This window comes from Carcharodon carcharias, chromosome 6, assembly GCF_017639515.1.
Source record: "Carcharodon carcharias isolate sCarCar2 chromosome 6, sCarCar2.pri, whole genome shotgun sequence".
NCBI classification, from domain to species: domain Eukaryota; kingdom Metazoa; phylum Chordata; class Chondrichthyes; order Lamniformes; family Lamnidae; genus Carcharodon; species Carcharodon carcharias.
Genome location: NC_054472.1, coordinates 5,285,983 through 5,304,995, shown reverse-complemented (window position 1 = coordinate 5,304,995; position 19,013 = coordinate 5,285,983). Strand labels below are relative to the sequence as shown.

At 45.9% G+C, this 19,013-nt stretch overlaps 1 protein-coding gene across 1 annotated transcript in view; it reads left to right on the top strand.

Moving 5' to 3' along the window:
- The first annotated feature begins 11,976 nt into the window (after positions 1 to 11,976).
- Positions 11,977 to 19,013, top strand: part of LOC121279201 (A-kinase anchor protein 5-like) — a 47,030-nt gene continuing 39,993 nt past the window's right edge. The window contains exon 1 of the mRNA XM_041190223.1: positions 11,977 to 12,040. Within this exon, the coding sequence (XP_041046157.1) occupies positions 11,977 to 12,040 (64 nt within the window). The remainder of the gene's footprint in view (positions 12,041 to 19,013) is intronic.

Genomic DNA, 19,013 nt, shown 5'->3' with positions numbered 1-19,013 from the left:
TGTAAGGAAACTGAGAGTGTGAAGTTACACTTCTTCAGTGTCCCAGTTACCGATAGGTTAAATAGAAACAGTATTACATTGCAGTGAAGGGTTGGCTATTGTAAACTGGTGGAGATGTTATAGATTTAGTGATTTAGCTGGTTGATTTCTCAGAACTGCATCAGTGTCTTGGACAGAGAAATGGAATCAAATCAAATGTATAATTCCTGTTGTTTTCAAGTACTTTGAAGTGCTTGAGCTTTTCAAGTTGAACTCACTTAAATCTGACCTTGCAAACTAACAGCAGTGAAGATGAAGCATCCAAATGAAGCTGGTCAGGTCCTGGCTGTGTGCAAATAGAGATATATTTTAAGACACATTGTAAATAGAGATATGTTTTAAGATATATTGTAAATAGAGATATATTTTGAAAGTACACACACACTTACATTCATTGCCCATCCCTAGTTGCCCTTGAGAAGGTGGTGGTGAGCTGCCTTCTTGAACCACTGCAGTCCATGTGGTGTAGGTACACCCACAGTGCTGTTAGGGAGGGAGTTCCAGGATTTTGACCCAGCGACAGTGAAGGAACGGCGATATATTTCCAAGTCAGGATGGTGAGTGATTTGGAGGGGAACTTGCAGGTGGTGGTGTTCCCATCTATCTGCTGCCCTTGTCCTTCTAGATAGTGGAGCTGGGGTTGGAAGGTGCTGTTGAAGGAGCCTTGGTGAGTTGCTGCAGTGCATCTTATAGATTTGTATGTTGTGGGTTCTGTGGGTAGCGGTATAATAAATGACTGGATGGTGTGTTTGTTGATGTTGATTGGCGGAAGAGTATTGGCTCCAGGACACCAAGAGAGCTCTTCTGCTCTTCTTCAGATAGAGTTGTGGGATCCTTTAGACTCCCAACCCCTGCTTTATATACCATCGATTTTATAGCAAGATGGGTAAGCCGATGAGAAATTGTGCATCCGTCAAAATGACATTGGAATATTCATTCATTCATTGGAATATTACAATGAGTTAGAATATTACAGTGAGTTGGAATATCACATTGAGTTAGAATATTACAGTGAGTTAGAATATCACATTGAGTTAGAATATTACAGTGAGTTAGAATATTACAGTGAGCTGAAATATTACATTGAGTTAGAATATTACAGTGAGTTGGAATATTACAGTGAGTTAGAATATTACAGTGAGTTAGAATATCACATTGAGTTAGAATATTACAGTGAGTTAGAATATTACAGTGAGCTGAAATATTACATTGAGTTAGAATATTACATTGAGTTAGAATATTACAGTGAGTTAGAATATTACATTGAGTTGGAATATTACAGTGAGCTGGAATATTACATTGAGTTGGAATATCACATTGAGTTAGAATATCACATTGAGTTAGAATATTACATTGAGTTGGAATATTACAGTGAGCTGGAATATTACATTGAGTTGGAATATCACATTGAGTTAGAATATCACGTTGAGTTAGAATATTACAGTGAGTTAGAATATTACATTGAGTTGGAATATTACTGTGAGTTGGAATATCACATTGAGTTAGAATATCACATTGAGTTAGAATATTACAGTGAGCTGAAATATTACATTGAGTTAGAATATTACATTGAGTTAGAATATTACAGTGAGTTGGAATATTACAGTGAGTTAGAATATTACATTGAGTTGGAATATCACATTCAGTTAGAATATTACAGTGAGTTAGAATATTACAGTGAGCTGGAATATTACATTGAGTTAGAATATTACAGTGAGTTAGAATATTACAGTGAGCTGGAATATTACATTGAGTTGGAATATCACATTGAGTTAGAATATCACATTGAGTTAGAATATTACAGTGAGTTAGAATATTACAGTGAGCTGGAATATTACATTGAGTTAGAATACTACATTGAGTTAGAATATTACAGTGAGTTGGAATATTACATTGAGTTAGAATATTACAGTGAGTTGGAATATTAGAGTGCGTTAGAATATTACAGTGAGTTGGAATATTACATTGAGTTAGAATATTACAGTGAGTTGCAATATTACAGTGAGTTGAAATATTACATTGAGTTAGAATATTACAGTGAATTGGAATATTACAGTGAGTTGGAATATTACAGTGAGTTAGAATATCACATTGAGTTAGAATATTACAATGAATTAGAATATTACATTGAGTTAGAATATTACAGTGAGTTAGAATATTACAGTGAGCTGGAATATTACAGTGAGTTAGAATATTACAGTGAGCTGGAATATTACAGTGAGTTAGAATATTACAGTGAGCTGGAATATTACAGTGAGTTAGAATATTACAGTGAGCTGGAATATTACAGTGAGGCTCATTCTGTGTTTTTGGCGGAGTTAATAACTCCTGATTGAACTGAGTTTGATGTGTCACAAACCCAGGCAAGGATCCAATGATACAAATCTGATTTGTTCTAGTTACACCTTTGGGTATACGCTCAATGTATTTCATGCATATGAAATGTATCATATGTGTATGTATACACTCAATCTATTTGTGCGTGTGTCTGGAACTGTTAGTTGCTGCTTGGAGTTTCAAAGTGGAGACATTCTGAGTGACTGGTGTTAGTCAGAGTGGAGGGGGAGCTGCAGATGTTATTTTAACAGCAAAAGGTGATGTGAAGTTCCAGCTAGAAATCATCCTTTAATCTCTTCTGGGGATGATTGATGTCTGGAGATCCCATTATAAAGATTCCCATCCATCTGCCATTCTGTCTTCCACCACCTTGATGGCAGTGCAGTGGGAGGAAGGGCTACAGTACTGTTAACCCTTTCCTCATTCTTGGGTAAGAGAGCTTTGGAGGGAGGGAGATTTGACTGGAATGTAGGGACTCAGTGGACTTTGTAATAAGTGCCTGGGTCCTGAAATCCAAAACCTTGCTGTGTGTGCTGCCCCACAGCTAAACAATCACCATACTCCTATACAGTTACCCTCAACATGCAGGGGGTGTGGAGGGTTTAGGACTGTGAGAGAGGAGACTTTCATTTTCCTGGATAAACCAGCGGGTAAACTGTGACCTTTTTGCTCTGTGGTTGTGTCCTGGATTGCACTGCGCAGAGGTCATTGGGAAAAACAGGTTCTGTATTAACTTTCCAAAGGGAAGAACGTTTGCAGGGCCTTTAATGAGTGGGATTACATGGATATCTCTTTCAAAGGACAGACATGGACACAAAGGGCCAAATGGCCTCCTCTGATATATGATGCTATGAGATGGCACACACGGTAGCCATAGTGCACCGGTGGTGGAGTGAATGAGTACTTTAGGTGGTGGACAGGCTGTCAATCAAATGCACTACATAATCCTAGATAGTGTCGAGCTTCTTGAGTGTTGTTGCAGCTGCATCATTCAGATTTACTGGGGTGACACAATGCCAGGCGGGCAAACACGGCATCTTCATTACTCTGTGCATGTGCAGTAGCCAAAGTGCCAGTGTGATTCTCACTCACACTGAGCTCCAGACAGCCTACACTACCAGATATAAACACAGGAGAGCAGCAGACTTACGGCTCTCCACCAGGACCTGAACTCCACATAAAAGTAATTTAAAAGAAGCAGTTATAATGTTAATGGTTTTAGAGTAACACTGGGCTGACTCAGAGAATTTACGAGGAATTCATTAAATCAATCAAGAGGGTAACCAGTGGCCAAAGAATCTGATAAGAACAAAATGCACTTAGGAAAGGATGAAAAAGCCAGCTCATGCATTTTATTCCAATACATTCCGTGAAATAGTGAAACACCTTTACAGCTTTTAAGTACAAGAAAAAATTCTATTTGAAAAGTAATGATTTGTATCCTGAATTTTCATTGTAACAGGGCTGAATAACAGAGATTAATCAGGAAGCACTTCTTTTTTTATTAATTCATGGGATGTGGGCGTCGCTGGCTGGGCCAGTATTTATTGCCCAACCCTAATTGTCCTTGAGAAGGTGGGGGTGAGCTGCTTTCTTGAGCCGCTGCAGTCCATGTGGTGTAGGTATACCCACAGTGCTGTTAGGGAGGGAGTTCCAGGATTTTGACCCAGTGACAGTGAAGGAACAGTGACATATTTCCAAGTCAGGATGGTGAGTGGCTTGGAGGGGAACTTCCAGGTGGTGATGTTCCCATCTACCTGCTGCCCTTGTCCTTCTAGATGGTAGTGATCATGGGTTTGGAAGGTGCTGTCTAAGGAGCCTTGGTGAGTTCCTGCAGTGTATCTTGTAGATGGTACACACTGCTGTTACTATGCGTCGGTGGTGGAGGAAGTGAATGTTTCTGGATGTGGTGCCAATCAAGCGGGCTGCTTTGTTCTGGATGGTGTCAAGCTTCTTCAGTTTTGTGGGAGCTGCACTCATCCAGGCAAGTGGGGAGTACTCCATCACACCCCTGACTTGTCCCTTGTAGATGGTGGACAGACTTTGGGGAGTCAGGAGGTAAGTTACTCATCTCACGATCCCTAGCCTCTGACCTGCTCTTGCAGCCACAGTATTTATCTGGCTAGCCCAGTTCAGTTTCTTCACACAAAGGCTACTGATCATGGCTCTGTCTCTCCTAAATATTTCAAGATTTGAGATCCATAGTCTTTGTTGGGTAAGGGGTATTGAAAAATATGGAGCAAAGGCTGATAAATGGGGTCAGCATACAGAATGGCCATGATCTGATTCAATCCCAAAGCAGGCTCGAGTGGCTGAATGGCCTCTTCCTACTTCTGTGTTCCTACTCACTCGCTTTTCTGAATTTACTTGTCTCTTTGCTGTGTTCAGTTTCACAGGTGCCAAGTGAGCATTGTCCGTGTCAGAGTGCACAGTGTACACACATGGAGCTCAGGCCATGAGCCCCTCTCCTCATTCTGCAAAGGGAGGTGGATGCTGGTCAGATGATTTACCCTCAACAGTGCAGGGATGAGTGGAACAGCCATAGTGCCAGAATGATCAGGTCAAGCTAATGTTGCTCTCAGTGCCAGCGGCAGAAGCTGCTCAGTTACACACCTTCATCTCTGAACATCTGAACGATCAGCTCAGCTATATTCACCTTTCCAAAGCATTGAATGTGTCCCTATGGTTTAATACAAGTGGCCTTTGTAGATTTTGACCTGTAGGAGTAAAACTATAATATAATTTTTTTCTACTCAATCTGGGAATCCGACTAGGTCAGCAGGTACCTTGTTGCCCTGGGAAGATAACTAAAAGATGTGTTGAAAGGATGGGTTGTGAGGATACAATTAGTAAGCTTAAGATAGTATCACTAAGTGAGATGCAGTGTACAGGTGAGGTGGAATGTCCAAGTGAGTTGGAGTGTACAGGTGATGGTGGAGTTTACAGGTGAGGTGGAGTGTACAGATGAAGCGGAGTGTACAGATGAAGCGGAGTGTACAGGTGAGGTGGAGTGTACAGGTGAGGTGGAGTGTACAGATGAAGCGGAGTGTACAGATGAAGCGGAGTGTACAGGTGAGGTGGAGTGTACAGTTGAGGTGGAGTGCACAGACGAAGCGGAGTGTACAGTTGAGGTGGAGTGTACAGTTGAGGTGGAGTGTACAGACGAAGCGGAGTGTGCAGGTGAGGTGGAGTGTACAGTTGAGGTGGAATGGACAAATAACATGCAATGTACAGGCGAGGTGGAATGTACAGATGAGGTGGAATGTCCAGGTAATTTGGAGTGTACAGGTGAGGCGGAGTGTGCTGGTGAGTTGGACTGTACGGGTGAGGTGGAATGTACAGGTTTGGTGGAGTGTGCAGGTGAGGTGGAGTGTACAGGTGATGGAGGAGTGTGCAGGTGAGGTGGAGTGTACAGGTGATGGAGGAGTGTGCAGGTGAGGTGGAATGTACAGGTGATGGAGGAGTGTGCAGGTGAGGTGGAATGTACAGGTGAGGTGCAGTGTGCAGGTGAGGTGTAGTGTACAGTTGAAGTGCAGTGTACAGGCGAGATGGAGTATGCAGGTGAGGTGCAGTGTGCAGGTAGGGTGCAGTGTTTAGGTGAGGCAATGTACAGTTGAGGTGGAGTGTACAGCTGAGGTGCAGTGTACAGGCGAGATGGAGTGTGCAAGTGAGGTGCAGTGTGCAGGTAGGGTGCAGTGTTTAGGTGAGGCAATGTACAGGTGAGGTGCAGTGTACAGGTGATGGAGGAATGTTCAGGTGAGGTGCAGTGTACAGGTGATGGAGGAATGTTCAGGTGAGGTGCAGTGTACAGGTGAGGTCCAGTGTACAGGTGAGGTGCAGTGTTCAGGCGAGGTGGAATGGACAGGTGAGATGGAGTGTACAGGTGATGGAGTTTGCAGGTGACATGCTGTGTCAGGTGAGGTCCTCAAGGTGGTACTCGAGGCTTCTGTTAACCACTGCCAAGGGGAAATCTTTGCTGTGCCAGTGGAATGTATTTCGGAAACTTTGCTATGGAAATTAGAATGAACAGTGGAAGTGCGAAGGCAGATGAGTATGGGAAAAAGGAAATGGTGTCCTCACAGAACACAGGGCGGGCAGAAGCTTAATTAAAGCACCCCATTTTAATTGCCTCTTCAGTGGTGGCCCTACCTCCAGTTGCAGGGCCTTAAGCTCTGAAATTCTCTCCCTAAACCTCTCCACCTCTCTCTCCTACTTTAAAATCCTCCTTAAAATTTACCTGTTTGACCAAGCTTTTTGGTCACGTCCTAATATCTCTTTATATGACTCAGTGTTGAGTTTTGTTTGATATCGCTCCTGTGATGCACCAGGGGATATTTTACAATGTTAAAGGTGCTATATAAACGCAAGTTCTTAGTGTAGTGCCTGTGAGAGTCAGTGAGTTTGTAGTAGCGTGTGGAAAGCACACTGCTGGCAATGAAGAATGAAAAGCCTAGGGAGAGAAGAGATTTCAGCTGAATGAGAATACTGCAAGATCATTAACTGCCCAGGGCAGCCATTGTATGAGAGGTCCTCCAAGTAATTTAATATTTTGTAGGCTAGCAGATAACGTAGAGACAGGGAGATTGTTGGGGAACACGGAGTCATTGAAGGCCAAAGAGAGCTTGGATCACAGCATCAATTACCGTCTCACAGTTACAGAGAGGTACAGCGTGAAAGACCCTCAAGGTAATTAGACCTTGTGAAAAGAGTCAGTGGGTGCTGAGTTGAAGGATAGGAGCTAAAGGCTGGATCTGATTTCTGATTTTCCAGTTATAATCGACAACTCAAAACTTCACAGAGAAGCCTGTTTGTAGCTGTGGACACTGTTTGTATTGAACTGCTCAGACCAGCTTTTAAAAAATAGTCTCTTTACCCATCCAATATTGAACTCTTCCCTATCTCAAACAGCATGTTGCACACTGAGCAATTTCACAATGAATGCGCCTTGTTAATGAGAAAGAAACAAAAAGATCAATTGCCATTCACTTGTTCGCCAAATTACAAAACATTGCTATAAGGGAGTGATTAATTACCAAGCTGTACAATGTTTAGGAGGGTGAAGGCAGTTTATCTATCTACCTAACCAGGTCTTGCATAGGGCAAGCACTTTCTGTTCACAAACTTACTGTCCTTGTGCTGTTCGATTGTCTTTTGTCAGTATTTGCCTCTCTCTCTACAACTCAATCTCTGCAATCTCCTCACTTCTAACAAAACCAGCCCCTGTTTTCCCTCAGAGCAGGCAGCATCTTATTGAATCTGTGCCTGTACCCCCCCCCCCCACCACTGTCTCTTCCTATAGTGTGGAGCCTCAAACTACACAGTCCCCAACTGTGGTCTCACTGAGGCTTTCTACACAATTATTGCTACTTCTTGATTTTTATATTCTCTACCTCTTGCCACAAAACCCAGTGTCCCATTACCATTTTTATGGTATGATTCACTTCAGATGCTGCTTTTCAGCTCTTGGTGAATATGTACTCCCAAATCCTTGTGTTATTCTGCACCACCCAGCTGCCTCATTCAAAGTATCATTATTATTTTCTTTTTTAAAATCAAAATGCACGGCCTCATGTCTACTAATATTGAATTCCACCTGTCACCTTTTTTTGCCCATTTACCATATTATCAATAAGTTCTTGGTACATGCATTCTCTCACCACCCAGCTCCCCCCACACCAAATCTCTCCATCCACCACTTTCCCTCTCCACTTGCAATCACTTGACACCTAATGAGCCTTAGGAAGTTAGACCTTAAAGGGAACTCACCAGTTACCCAATTAGCTGCTCACAGCAGAATACTACACTGGCCCCAAGGGCATGAGTCCATGATAGTGACTCAAGTGGGACCACTTGAGGGTTTGCCAGAAGCCTAATTCTCACTTGCCCACCTGGGCTGTGCATTTCTAAAAAAAACATTTTATTTATTCATTCTTGAGACGTGAGTATCGCTGGCTGGGCCCAGCATTTATTGCCCATTCCTAGTTGCCCTTGAGAAGGTGGTGGTGAGCTGCCTTCTTGAACCACTGCAGTCCATGTGGTGTAGGGAGTTCCAGGATTTTGACCCAGCGACAGTGAAGGAACGGCGATATATTTCCAAGTCAGGATGGTGAGTGGTTTGGAGGGGAACTTCCAGGTGGTGGTGTTCCCCATGTGTCTGCTGCCCTTGACCTTCTAGATGGCAGTGGTCATGGAAGGTGCTGTCTAAGGAGCCTTGGTGAGTTGCTGCAGTGCATCTTGTAGATGGTACACACTGCTGCTACTGTACGTCGGTGGTGGAGGGAGTGAATATTTGTGGATGGGGTGCCAATCAAGTGGGCTGCTTTGCCCTGGATGGTGTCAAGCTTCTTGAGTAACACAAGGATTTGGGAGCACATATTCTCAAGAGCTGAAAAGCAGCATCCAAAGTGAATTAAGGCCATAAAAACAGTAATGGGACACTGGGTTTTGTGGCAAGGGATATAGAATATAAAAATCAAGAAGTAACAATAGGTGGAACCATGCATGCCCACTGGCACAGGTGTGTTCAGTGGCATGAACGGACAATACAGCAATAAGGCCAAAATTCGGTTTCACAAGGTCGTGAAACCAGTTCGCGTTCCCCGCCATCGAACATCGGGAACCTCATTGTAACACGTCAGCATTTCATTATAAGTCCAGCCCACCGGATTCATCCCTCCCCCCACCATCCCACTGGATCGTCCGTCCAGGTCTGCAGGGAAACACGCCGGTGCAGAACACGTCTCGACAACGTGTGGAAGTCGGGACTTACCCGCCAGGGTCTTGCTTACATTGCGGACACCCAAGAAGGTGCTAGAGCCCATCAGCAAAGGGATCCTGGAGGAACGTCCATGCTGGATGGATTCTCATGGACGTGGCTCTGCTGTGAAGCAGCTCACGGAAGTGGGAAAGTCACCATTGACGCTCACAACGGATGATGGTCAAGGGGTGGATGGGATAGGAAGGCTGATGATCGACTGGAAGAAGAAGAAATACCGAGGATAATTTTGGCTGGGGGTGGGATGGAGGTGGAATGAAGGTGTCAGGAGGTGAGGTTGGGAGTGAAGAGGGAGTACAGGGGGGAGGAGGGGATAATGGGGAGAAGATGGCATCTGGGGAGGTGTAAGGGAAGGAGTTCAGAGGGGGGAAGGATATGGGGAGGCTGGGTAGTAAGGGTGGAAGAAGAAGTGAGGGTGTCTGAGGGAGCCGGGGGAAGGGGGAGGGACAAAGCATCAGGAGAGTCCAGAGGCATGGGAGGACTAACGGGGGGAAGGGGTTCTGCGGGGAAGGGGGTCTAGCGGGATGAGAGGATTCCAGGAGGGAGAGGTTCCAGTGGGGAGGGAAGGGGTCTGCAGGGGAAAGGGTCTGGAGGGGACAGGGTCTGATGGATCGATGACTGTCTCCTGGGGAGAGAACTGAGGGTGGGCGTGGTATGAGGCAATGGTGAGAATGACTGAGGGCAGAGTGAGGGGGTAGGGTGGGAGTGGGAGGGTGAGGTTTTGACGGTAGAGGTAGAAGGGATGACGAGGGTGGTTGTTGGGCATTCAGAGGCAGACACGGACCCTAGGGGTGGGAAGGGGGAGGTCGGGGAGGTGAATACGGATGGGGGTGGGATTTTCAGGAAGGAAGGGAATGTACACGTTCACCTGGACATCCCCAAAGGAAAAGGGTTGTGGCAGGTAGGTGATGGAGGGAAGGTGGAAAGTGATGTGGGGGTGTGTGCGGCTGTGGGGGTGGGGGAGTGTCTGTGATGGAGGAAAGGAAATGGGTGACTAGGGGAAGGAAAAAAATGGGCAACGCAGAGAAAAGTGAATCCAGGCCTTCCTGTCTAAATCGAAAGTGAAACAAGAGTCATGATGGGTGAGACTAGGTGCTGTATGGGAGGGTGATCAGTGGATACGCGGAGATGCAGGTCAGCTCAGATGGACAACTGAAAGAGAATCCCAGCAGGCAGAGTTCTTGGGGACTCAGAGGGAGTGGACAGCCTCTGAGATTACTGAGTGGATGACCCGGGGGTGTCCAGCCACTACTCCTCTTCCCTTCAGGTGCCCAAGGGCACCGGCCTGACTCCTTGAGGGGAAGAAGCACCTGAAAGGACGTTGAAAAGCCCTGTTTCCCCCTTGTGTTGCCACTGCAGGAACTCACCCATGGCTCCCGTGATGGAGTGGGGGTCTACGCGCATCTCCATGTTCTGCTGGACCAGGGTCTCCATGTCGTCTGCCATCCTCTCCATGGAGACCTCCATACGCACACATGTGGGCACCACTTCATCAGAGAGCAGGCAGACGCATTCTTCCTGTTCACGTGCCATTCTGATTTGGGCTTCCAACAGCTCTGCATGACGTTCCCCCACCTTCTGCTGACTCTCCATGATGAGCAGGGAGGCCGAATCCAGAGGTTCATCATCTGACTGGGACCTCACAGATGCCTGTTCCCCAGCAGCCCTCCGAGTGTCGGGGAGCTCGGCTGAACCTGCCTCCTCCTGCTGCAGACACGTGTCCAGATTGTGAATCTGAGCCTGTTCTAGATCTAGGTCCCACCGAGGTGTGTGTCTCTGCGCTGGTGGAGGGTGTGGGTAAGCGCTGTGATGGGTCTTCCAGGCTGCTTATTTCCAGCTCTTCAATGGAGGAGGTGACCTCTTGGCTGGAGGTGAGGACCTGGATAGAGCTGAGGGACTGGCTGACTGACGGTGTCGGTCGCTTGGCAGAGATCCCTGTGAACCAAAGTAGAGATATTTAGTGCATGGCAGCAGAGTCAAAAGCAGGAGAGAGAGAGAGAGAGAGAGCACTCACAGTTGTGTTGAGAGAGGGATGATGTGGTGCAGGATCCTCATGAGGATGTTCACCTCTGACCTCACTGTCACCACAGACACAGTCCACGTCCTCACCAGTCAGCGCGATGACACACTCCTCAAAGTGAGTGAGGGGCCTAATGTGGGCCACTCCACCCCCAGCCTGGGACCTCTCCCTGCTGCTGTGAACCAGCTTCTCCTGCATGGAAACAGATGGAGAGAGGGTGAGCAGGACACATGGCTCCGTGTGGGATGTTTGTGTGGTGAGCTCCAGAGGATATGAGGCTGATGGAGATGTGAGGGTGTGTGTGAGAGTTAGTGCTGTTGTCCCTTGAGGTGTGAGGTCCGTGTGGGTGTGTGATGGGTTGGTGAGTGTGGGAGCTGAGAGTGATGAGAAGAGTGAGTTACCCTGGGGACAGGATGAGACCATTCGTCCTGTAGTGGCACTGGGTGGCTGTCCACTTTTGCAGGGCATTGGCGCCAACCACCACTGCCACCTCCTCCCACGCTGGATTGGTGATGCCCCCCACCCCCCCACCCCCCCACAGCCTGAGCAGGGGTAGAGGACATCACGGGCGACACCCACAGCGTCCAAAAGGTGCCCGAGGGACGGGTCACTAAACCAGGGGGCTGCTGTCTTTGCCGTTCCAGGCTGTCCTGTACTCCATGCAGCAGCGCTGGGCTGGGAGCACCCAGAGGTGTGTGTGTGGCTGCATTTTAAATATGGTGCCGGGCGTGATGAAGCGGCGAGGTGATGGTGTAGGCGGGCAGATGAGACACCGCCTGTCATGGAAACAGCGTGTTTCCCGGGAATGCGTAATGAACTGGGCAGGTTTGGGATGACACGGCGTGAGAAGCAGCCATTGTGGCTGACAGGTAACAGGTTGTTTTACCCACCCACTGCCGCACTTAGTGCAAATCTGGGACAATTCCGCCCTATGATTGTGTAGAAAATCTGCACTTATTCAGGCAAGTGGAGAGTATTCCATCACACTCCTGACTTTTGCCTTGTAGATGGTGGACAGGCTTTGGGGAGTCAGGAGGTGATCCATGGACCTCAGGCAGAGCAGCAAGATCCCTGCACCTCACATGATTGGTTGAAGCTGAGGCAGGAGCAACCGCAGTGTTTGGGCTGTGGGAGGGTGGGTGAGACAGAACCTGGAAAATACCTGGTGGAGTAGGAATTGGGGTGGGGAGGGCTGAGGTGGGGGAGCTCACTGCCAACTGTGGTTATTTCTGTCTTCCATCCCACAATATATCTGAGGTCTCAGGCCACATTTAGGAACATAAGAACAGGTGGAGGCTATTCTGAGATTCAGAGGGATCTGTGTGTCCTAGTGCATGAATCGCAAGAGGTTAATATGCAGGTGCAGCAAGTAATTAGCAAAGCTAATAGAAGCTAATTTATCATGAAAGAAACAGAATATAAGAGTAGAGAAGTTATGCTTAAGTTGTACAGGGCATTGGTGAGACCACATCTGGAGTACTGTGTACAGTATTGGTCTCCTTATTTAAGGAATGTTGTAAATGCATTGGTAGCAGTTCAGAAAAGGTTTACTAGTCTAGACTCAACCCCACCTATGGCACCTCCCCATGCCCACGCAAAAGATGCAACACCTGCCCCTTCACTTCCTCTCTCCTCACCGTCCAAGGGCCCAAACACTCCTTTCAGGTGAAGCAGCATTTCACTTGCATTTCCCCCAACTTAGTCTACTGCATTCGCTGCTCCCAATGCGGTCTCCTCTACATTGGAGAGACCAAACGTAAACTGGGCGACCGCTTTGCAGAACACCTGCGGTCTGTCCGCAAGAATGACCCAAGCCTCCCTGTCGCTTGCCATTTTAACACTCCACCCTGCTCTCTTGCCCACATGTCTGTCCTTGGCTTGCTGAATTGTTCCAGTGAAGCCCAACGCAAACTGGAGGAACAGCACCTCATCTTCCGACTAGGCACTTTACAGCCTTCCGGACTGAATATTGAATTCAACAACTTTAGGTCTTGAACTCCCTCCTCCATCCCCACCCCCTTTCTGTTTCTTCCCCCTTCCTTTTGTTTTTTCCAATAATTTATATAGATTTTTCTTTTCCCACCTACTTCCATTATTTTTAAATCTTTTATGCCCCCCCACCCCCATTAGAGCTATACCTTGAGTGCCCTACCATCCATTCTTAATTAGCACATTCGTTTAGATAATATCACCAACTTCAACACCTCTGTGTTCTTTTGTCTGTGACATCTTTTGATTATCTGGTCCTATCACTGCTTGCTTGTCCCTACAACCATCCACCCTCCACTTCTCTCCCCCCACCCAACTCCCCCTCCCCCCACCTCCGCAACCTTAAACCAGCTTATATTTCACCCCTCTCCTTGGATTCACCCAGTTCTGCTGAAGGGTCATGAGGACTCGAAACGTCGACTCTTTTCTTCTCCGCCGATGCTGCCATGCTGAGTTTTTCCAGGTAATTCTGTTTTTGTTTTGGATTTCCAGCATCCGCAGTTTTTTCTTTTTATCTATTTACTAGACTAATACCTGGAATAATTGGGTTGTCTTATGAGGAAAGGTTGGACAGGTTGAGACTGGAGTTTAGAAGAGTAAGATTGAGTAACTTGATTGGAGCGTAAGATGCTGAGGGGTCTTGACAGGGTGGATGTAGAGAGGACGTTTCCTCTTGTCTTTCGAAATAAGAGATTGCCCATTGAGGACAGAGATGAGGAATTTTTTTTCTCTCAGTGGTTTGTGAGACTTTGGAATTCTCTTCCCCAAAGGGTGGTTGAAGCAGAGTCTTTAATAATCTTTAAGGCAGAAGTAGGCAGATTCCTGATAAGCAAGGGCGTGAAAGGTTATTGGGGGTTGGCAGGAATGTGAGGTTAAAACCCGATCAGTCTTATTGAATGGCAGAGCAGGCTCAAGGGGCTGAGTGACCTAGTCCTGCTCCTAATTTGTAGGCATGTTCGTATTCGACACCTCGAGCCTGTTCCACCATCCAATGAGACCATAGCTGATCTGTACTTTAACTCCATCTGCCGGCCTTGGCTCCATAGCACTTGATACTCCTGTCTGGCAAAAATTCATGCTTCTCAGGTTTAAAATGATTAATTGAGTTCCAGCATCCACTTATTTTGTGGGAGAGAGTTCTACACTTCTACCACCCTTTGTGTGAAGGAGTATTTCTGAGCTTCCCTCCTGAATGACCCGCCTCTGATTTGAAGGTTATATCCCAATGTCCTAGACACCCCCACCAGTGGAAAATGTTTCTCTCTATCGCATAGCTTCTATTCAAGATCCTAAAGGATTCAATTCATTTAAAAAAAACTCACCCCTTTACCTTTTGTACTCCAGGGAATACATACCCAATTTATGTAATCTCTCCTCATGATTTAACCGGGGGAGCATCTCCTTGTTTGACAATTGGGTTGAGTGTCACGATCCCTAAATAGGCTGAATTCCTCCACAGTGTTCCCTTGCTGTCAGAATGTCGGACTCTGCGGATTAACAAGTGAATGGTGACTCAAGGTTGTCTCGAGTGTTGTAATTGGGTTTGGCTCCCCAGATCTATCCAAATAGTGTGGAGAATTGAGAAAAGGGCAAAAAGGTGGAGGAAATTAGGTTCTAACCTAACTCACACCTCAGGAAATGGTCATGATTAGGAACAAAAATAAAAGCAAAAAACTGCGGATGCTGGAAATCCAAAACAAAAACAGAATTACCTGGAAAAACTCAGCAGGTCTGACAGCATCTGCGGAGAGGAACACAGTTGACGTTTCGAGTCCGAATGACCCTTCAACAGAACTAAGTAAAAATAGAAAAGAGGTGAAATATAAGCTGGTTTAAGGGGTTAGGGGGTAGACCTGGATAGAGGGTCAGTGATAGGTGGAGATAATGATTAGGAACAACGCAGGTTTGCACCCCAACCTCAAGCAATTCTACTCTCTGCCCATGGAAACGTTGGGCAGCAATATAAAACCAGCATTCCATTTGATCCCATGGGATTTCTGCCCACTGAGTTAGATTTTTAAAAAACGTCCTTCCTGAATGCCTGAGCGTGATTCGTGTATTGGACGTTATGAACAACTTATTCGTCTGAATGTTATCATCTTCCTTTGCCAAAGCTCTAGTTCTGTAGGTTGACAACATCTCAATGATGTAGGCCAGATTCAACTATTACACTGGGCCTGGCTAAATGTAAGAAGGTGGGGGGGGGGGGGTGCGGGGAATGATTCTCCAGGGAAATGGTGTGTCCCAGGTTATGGTACTAATTCACTGCCAAGCTTTACATTATTACCAGCAGAAAACCAGCTCCATGTTGTAACAACATCAACTGATTTAAAGAGGCAGTACAGGAAAGAGGAACTGGGGACATCATTAAAAGTTTGAAAGACTTGCAAACAAGCAATTTATTTTTATTTGAGAGATAAGCTGCAGCTACTGCAGTCAATATTCAGCACTGAGGGAGAGAAAACAGATTGGTTCATGATCCATTAAGGAATAAAAAGAGTCATTTGTTGACCTCTGAGAGAGGGAAGGATAGAATGTTCTCCTGGTGTGTGGAATGACAGGGGAAGATGAATGAAATGAGTAATCTGGTTCTTGGCGATACTTTGTGCAAATTTGTGAAAAGAAGTGAAAGACTTGAATGACTGTCCCTCTATCCCGGCTGCTTTCAGTAGGGCGAGGGAGGTGGACGGGAGGCATGCAATCTGCTTGCGCCTGCTCCCGCTGTCTCAACATGGCGAAGCAAGCAACGGACAGGCAATTAGCAGCTGCCCGACAGCAAAGTGACCCAACAAGCCTTGGGAAGGGGGACTCTGTGCCTAACCAGGTGCCCAGGGCTGGACCTCCAGTGGGAGACGGTTCGGCTGTGAACCAAATGTGGTCATGGCCAACAATTAAAAGACCCCCCACCCCATTCACTCTCTCCTTAATTGTTATTGGCAGGCCCAAAACAGTGAATAAATAAAGCTGAATGGCATTGAAATACTCCCACCCTCCCAGCAGACTCTGCTGCTACATTTGTCCATGGTCCTGACTGCAGGTCCTCACACTTGCGTTAACTCACTTCCAACATTTCCCCCATGTGCCTGGTGGAAACTGGAGCAGGCAATGTGAAATCCCAGTTGGCTGTGTCTTTAACAAGGTCAATTGCTTCTTAAATTATTTTTTACAAGCAGCGGGCAGCCTTCCGATTTCAGTGCCCGCTTGCCTACCTTGATATCGGAGACTGGCATGATGATAGCGCATCACCGATACCATCACGACATATTTTACCTAAGTGCAGGGCACCGTCTGGCCGGACTGCAGCTGTAAAATCCAGCCCAAAGTTTCAGGCTGATGACCTCACATTAAATGACCTGCTGAGTATTTCCAGCATTTTTTGTTTTAAGCTCAGATTTCCAGCGTCTGCAGGATTTTGCTTTTGGACTATTAGTGAGGAGCCCAGTTCTAGTGGAACACTGCAAGAAGAAGCTGAGGTCCTGTGGACCACAAGACCATACAAGCAGCCAAAGGAATGTGGTGGTTAATTCAGCCTCATTTGTAAAAGTGAAAAAAAAACATTGATGCAGTTACAAGGAAGGAAGGTAATTTTGATCAAAGTAGAATCATTCCTCCTTGAGATTTATCATTCAAGGGCTTGTCTCCTTGAAAGGTACTTACAGAGTGCACATTGCAAACAGGTCAGAGCAAACTGCAAAGCCAAGAAAATAAGTTGTGACAGAATTTCCACTTCAAGATAACGCACTGCAGCAAGTTTAGAATTCATTACTCCATAGAAGGAGTGCCATCACCTAAATTACAATTCTGCAATTCTTTAATTTGTCCTTGAAATATGGGGATCACTGGCATCGCCAGCATTTATTCCCCATGCATAGTTACGCTTGAGGAGGTGGTGGTGGTATTGCTTTATGAAGAAAGATTGAGCAGGTAGGGCCTATGCTCACTGGGGTTTTGAAGAATGAGAGTTGATCTTATTGAAGCATAAAAGATTCTGAGGGGGCTTGGCAGGGGAGACACTGAGAGGATGTTTCCCCTCATGGGGGTATCAAGGACCAGGGGGCACGGTTTAAAAATAAGGGCTCTCCCATTTAAGATGGAGATGAAGAAGAATTTCTACTCTCAGAGGGTCATTAGTCTTTGGAATTCTCTACCCTAGAGAGCAGTAGAGGCTGGGTCATTGAATATATTCAAGGCTGAGTTAGATTTTTGATTGACAAGGGAGTCGATGGTTGTGGGGACAAGCAGGAAAGTGGATAAAGGCCACAATCAAATCAACCATGATCTTACAAAATGGCAGAGCAGGCTTGAGGGGCCAAATGACCTAATCCTGCTCCTTTTTCTTATGATCCAAGTGAGCCACTTTCTTGAACCACTTCAGTCCGTGTAGGTACACCCAGGGTCTTGTTAGGGAGGGAGTTCCAGGGTTGATCTAGTGGTGATGAAGGAATGGCTATATAGTTCCAATTCAGGATGTTGTGTGATTTGAAGGGGAACCCGGAGCTGATGGCATTCCCGTGGCATTAATGTTCTTTCCCTGCTTAGTGGTGGATGTTATGGGTTTGGGAGGTGCTGTTGAAGAAGCCTAATGAGTTGTTGCAGCGCATTCTGTAGATGGTGTACATGACAGCCTAAAGAATGGATGACCAACCAAGCAGCCTGCTCTGTCCAGGGTGGCTTTGAGCTTCCTGAGTGTTGTTGTGCCAAACCCATCCAGACGAATGATGGAATTCCAGGCCACTTCTAACCTGAGCGGTGTAAATAATGGAAGGGATGTAAGAGATCAGGAAGTGAGACACTCATTGCGGAGTGCCTAGTAGCTGCCCTGTTCTTGTAGTCATGGTGTTGATATGGCTGGTCCAGTTAAGCTTCAGGTCAAGACATTGATGTTGATAATAACAGTTGAAGATTGGGGGAGAAGGTTGGGTTTTCTTTAGGTAGTGCTTATGTGCAGTGCAAATGTTGCCCACAGTCAATATTGACTGGAACACAGTCTTGAATGTGCCTATTACTCCATGGAAAGATTGCATATTTGGAAAGTAGCAAATCTTTAATCAGCATACACTGGGTTAAAGAAACATTACTAACTCAATTGTCATGCACTTGATTTTATCCCTGGTTTTAAATGACTGTTTGAGCCTATCTTATTTCAACTTCAAACCTTCTACTCAGCAAGTTGGATAACCTTCTCTCCCAGCTGCAAGTTTAATGAGTCTCCAGAAGTGCTATCATTGAGTGTTAACAGGGGAATTAACTGATTTTAAAGATTTAAGTATAGGGAGCAATAGTTCAGGTAACTGGCTTGGAAAAAATCTCTATTTAAAATTCTTGACTATTTTACAATCAAACATTTACAACAAGTGACAGTACAAGTGAACTATCATTCACCAGGCGTTAATGGTGCGTTAGTCAGGGTGGTCTGGCAGCATTGTGGCTATGTTGCTGGATTAGGAATCCAAATCCAACTATGGTAGCTTGAGAATTTGAATTCAGTATTAAACATCTGGAAATAAAACACTCACATCAGTCACAGCGATCATGAAACTACCGAATTGTTATCAAAACCAATCTGGTCTGCTAGTGGCCTTAATGGATGGTAATCTGTCATCCTTACCCTGCCTAGGCCGTCTGTGCCTCCAGCAATGCATTAATCATTAACTGTCCTCTGAAAGGGGTTCAATCAGATGGGAAGTGTACATGATCAGGAAGAATGCATCAGGTCTACCGAAAAACATGCGTTTTCTCATTCCCTTATTTCTTGTGTTCTTCCTACACAATCCCAGACACCAAAGTAAGTCAAGGTATAGGGAGAGTTGTGCTGATTAGAAGGTGGGGAAAATTGGGGATCAAATCAGGATC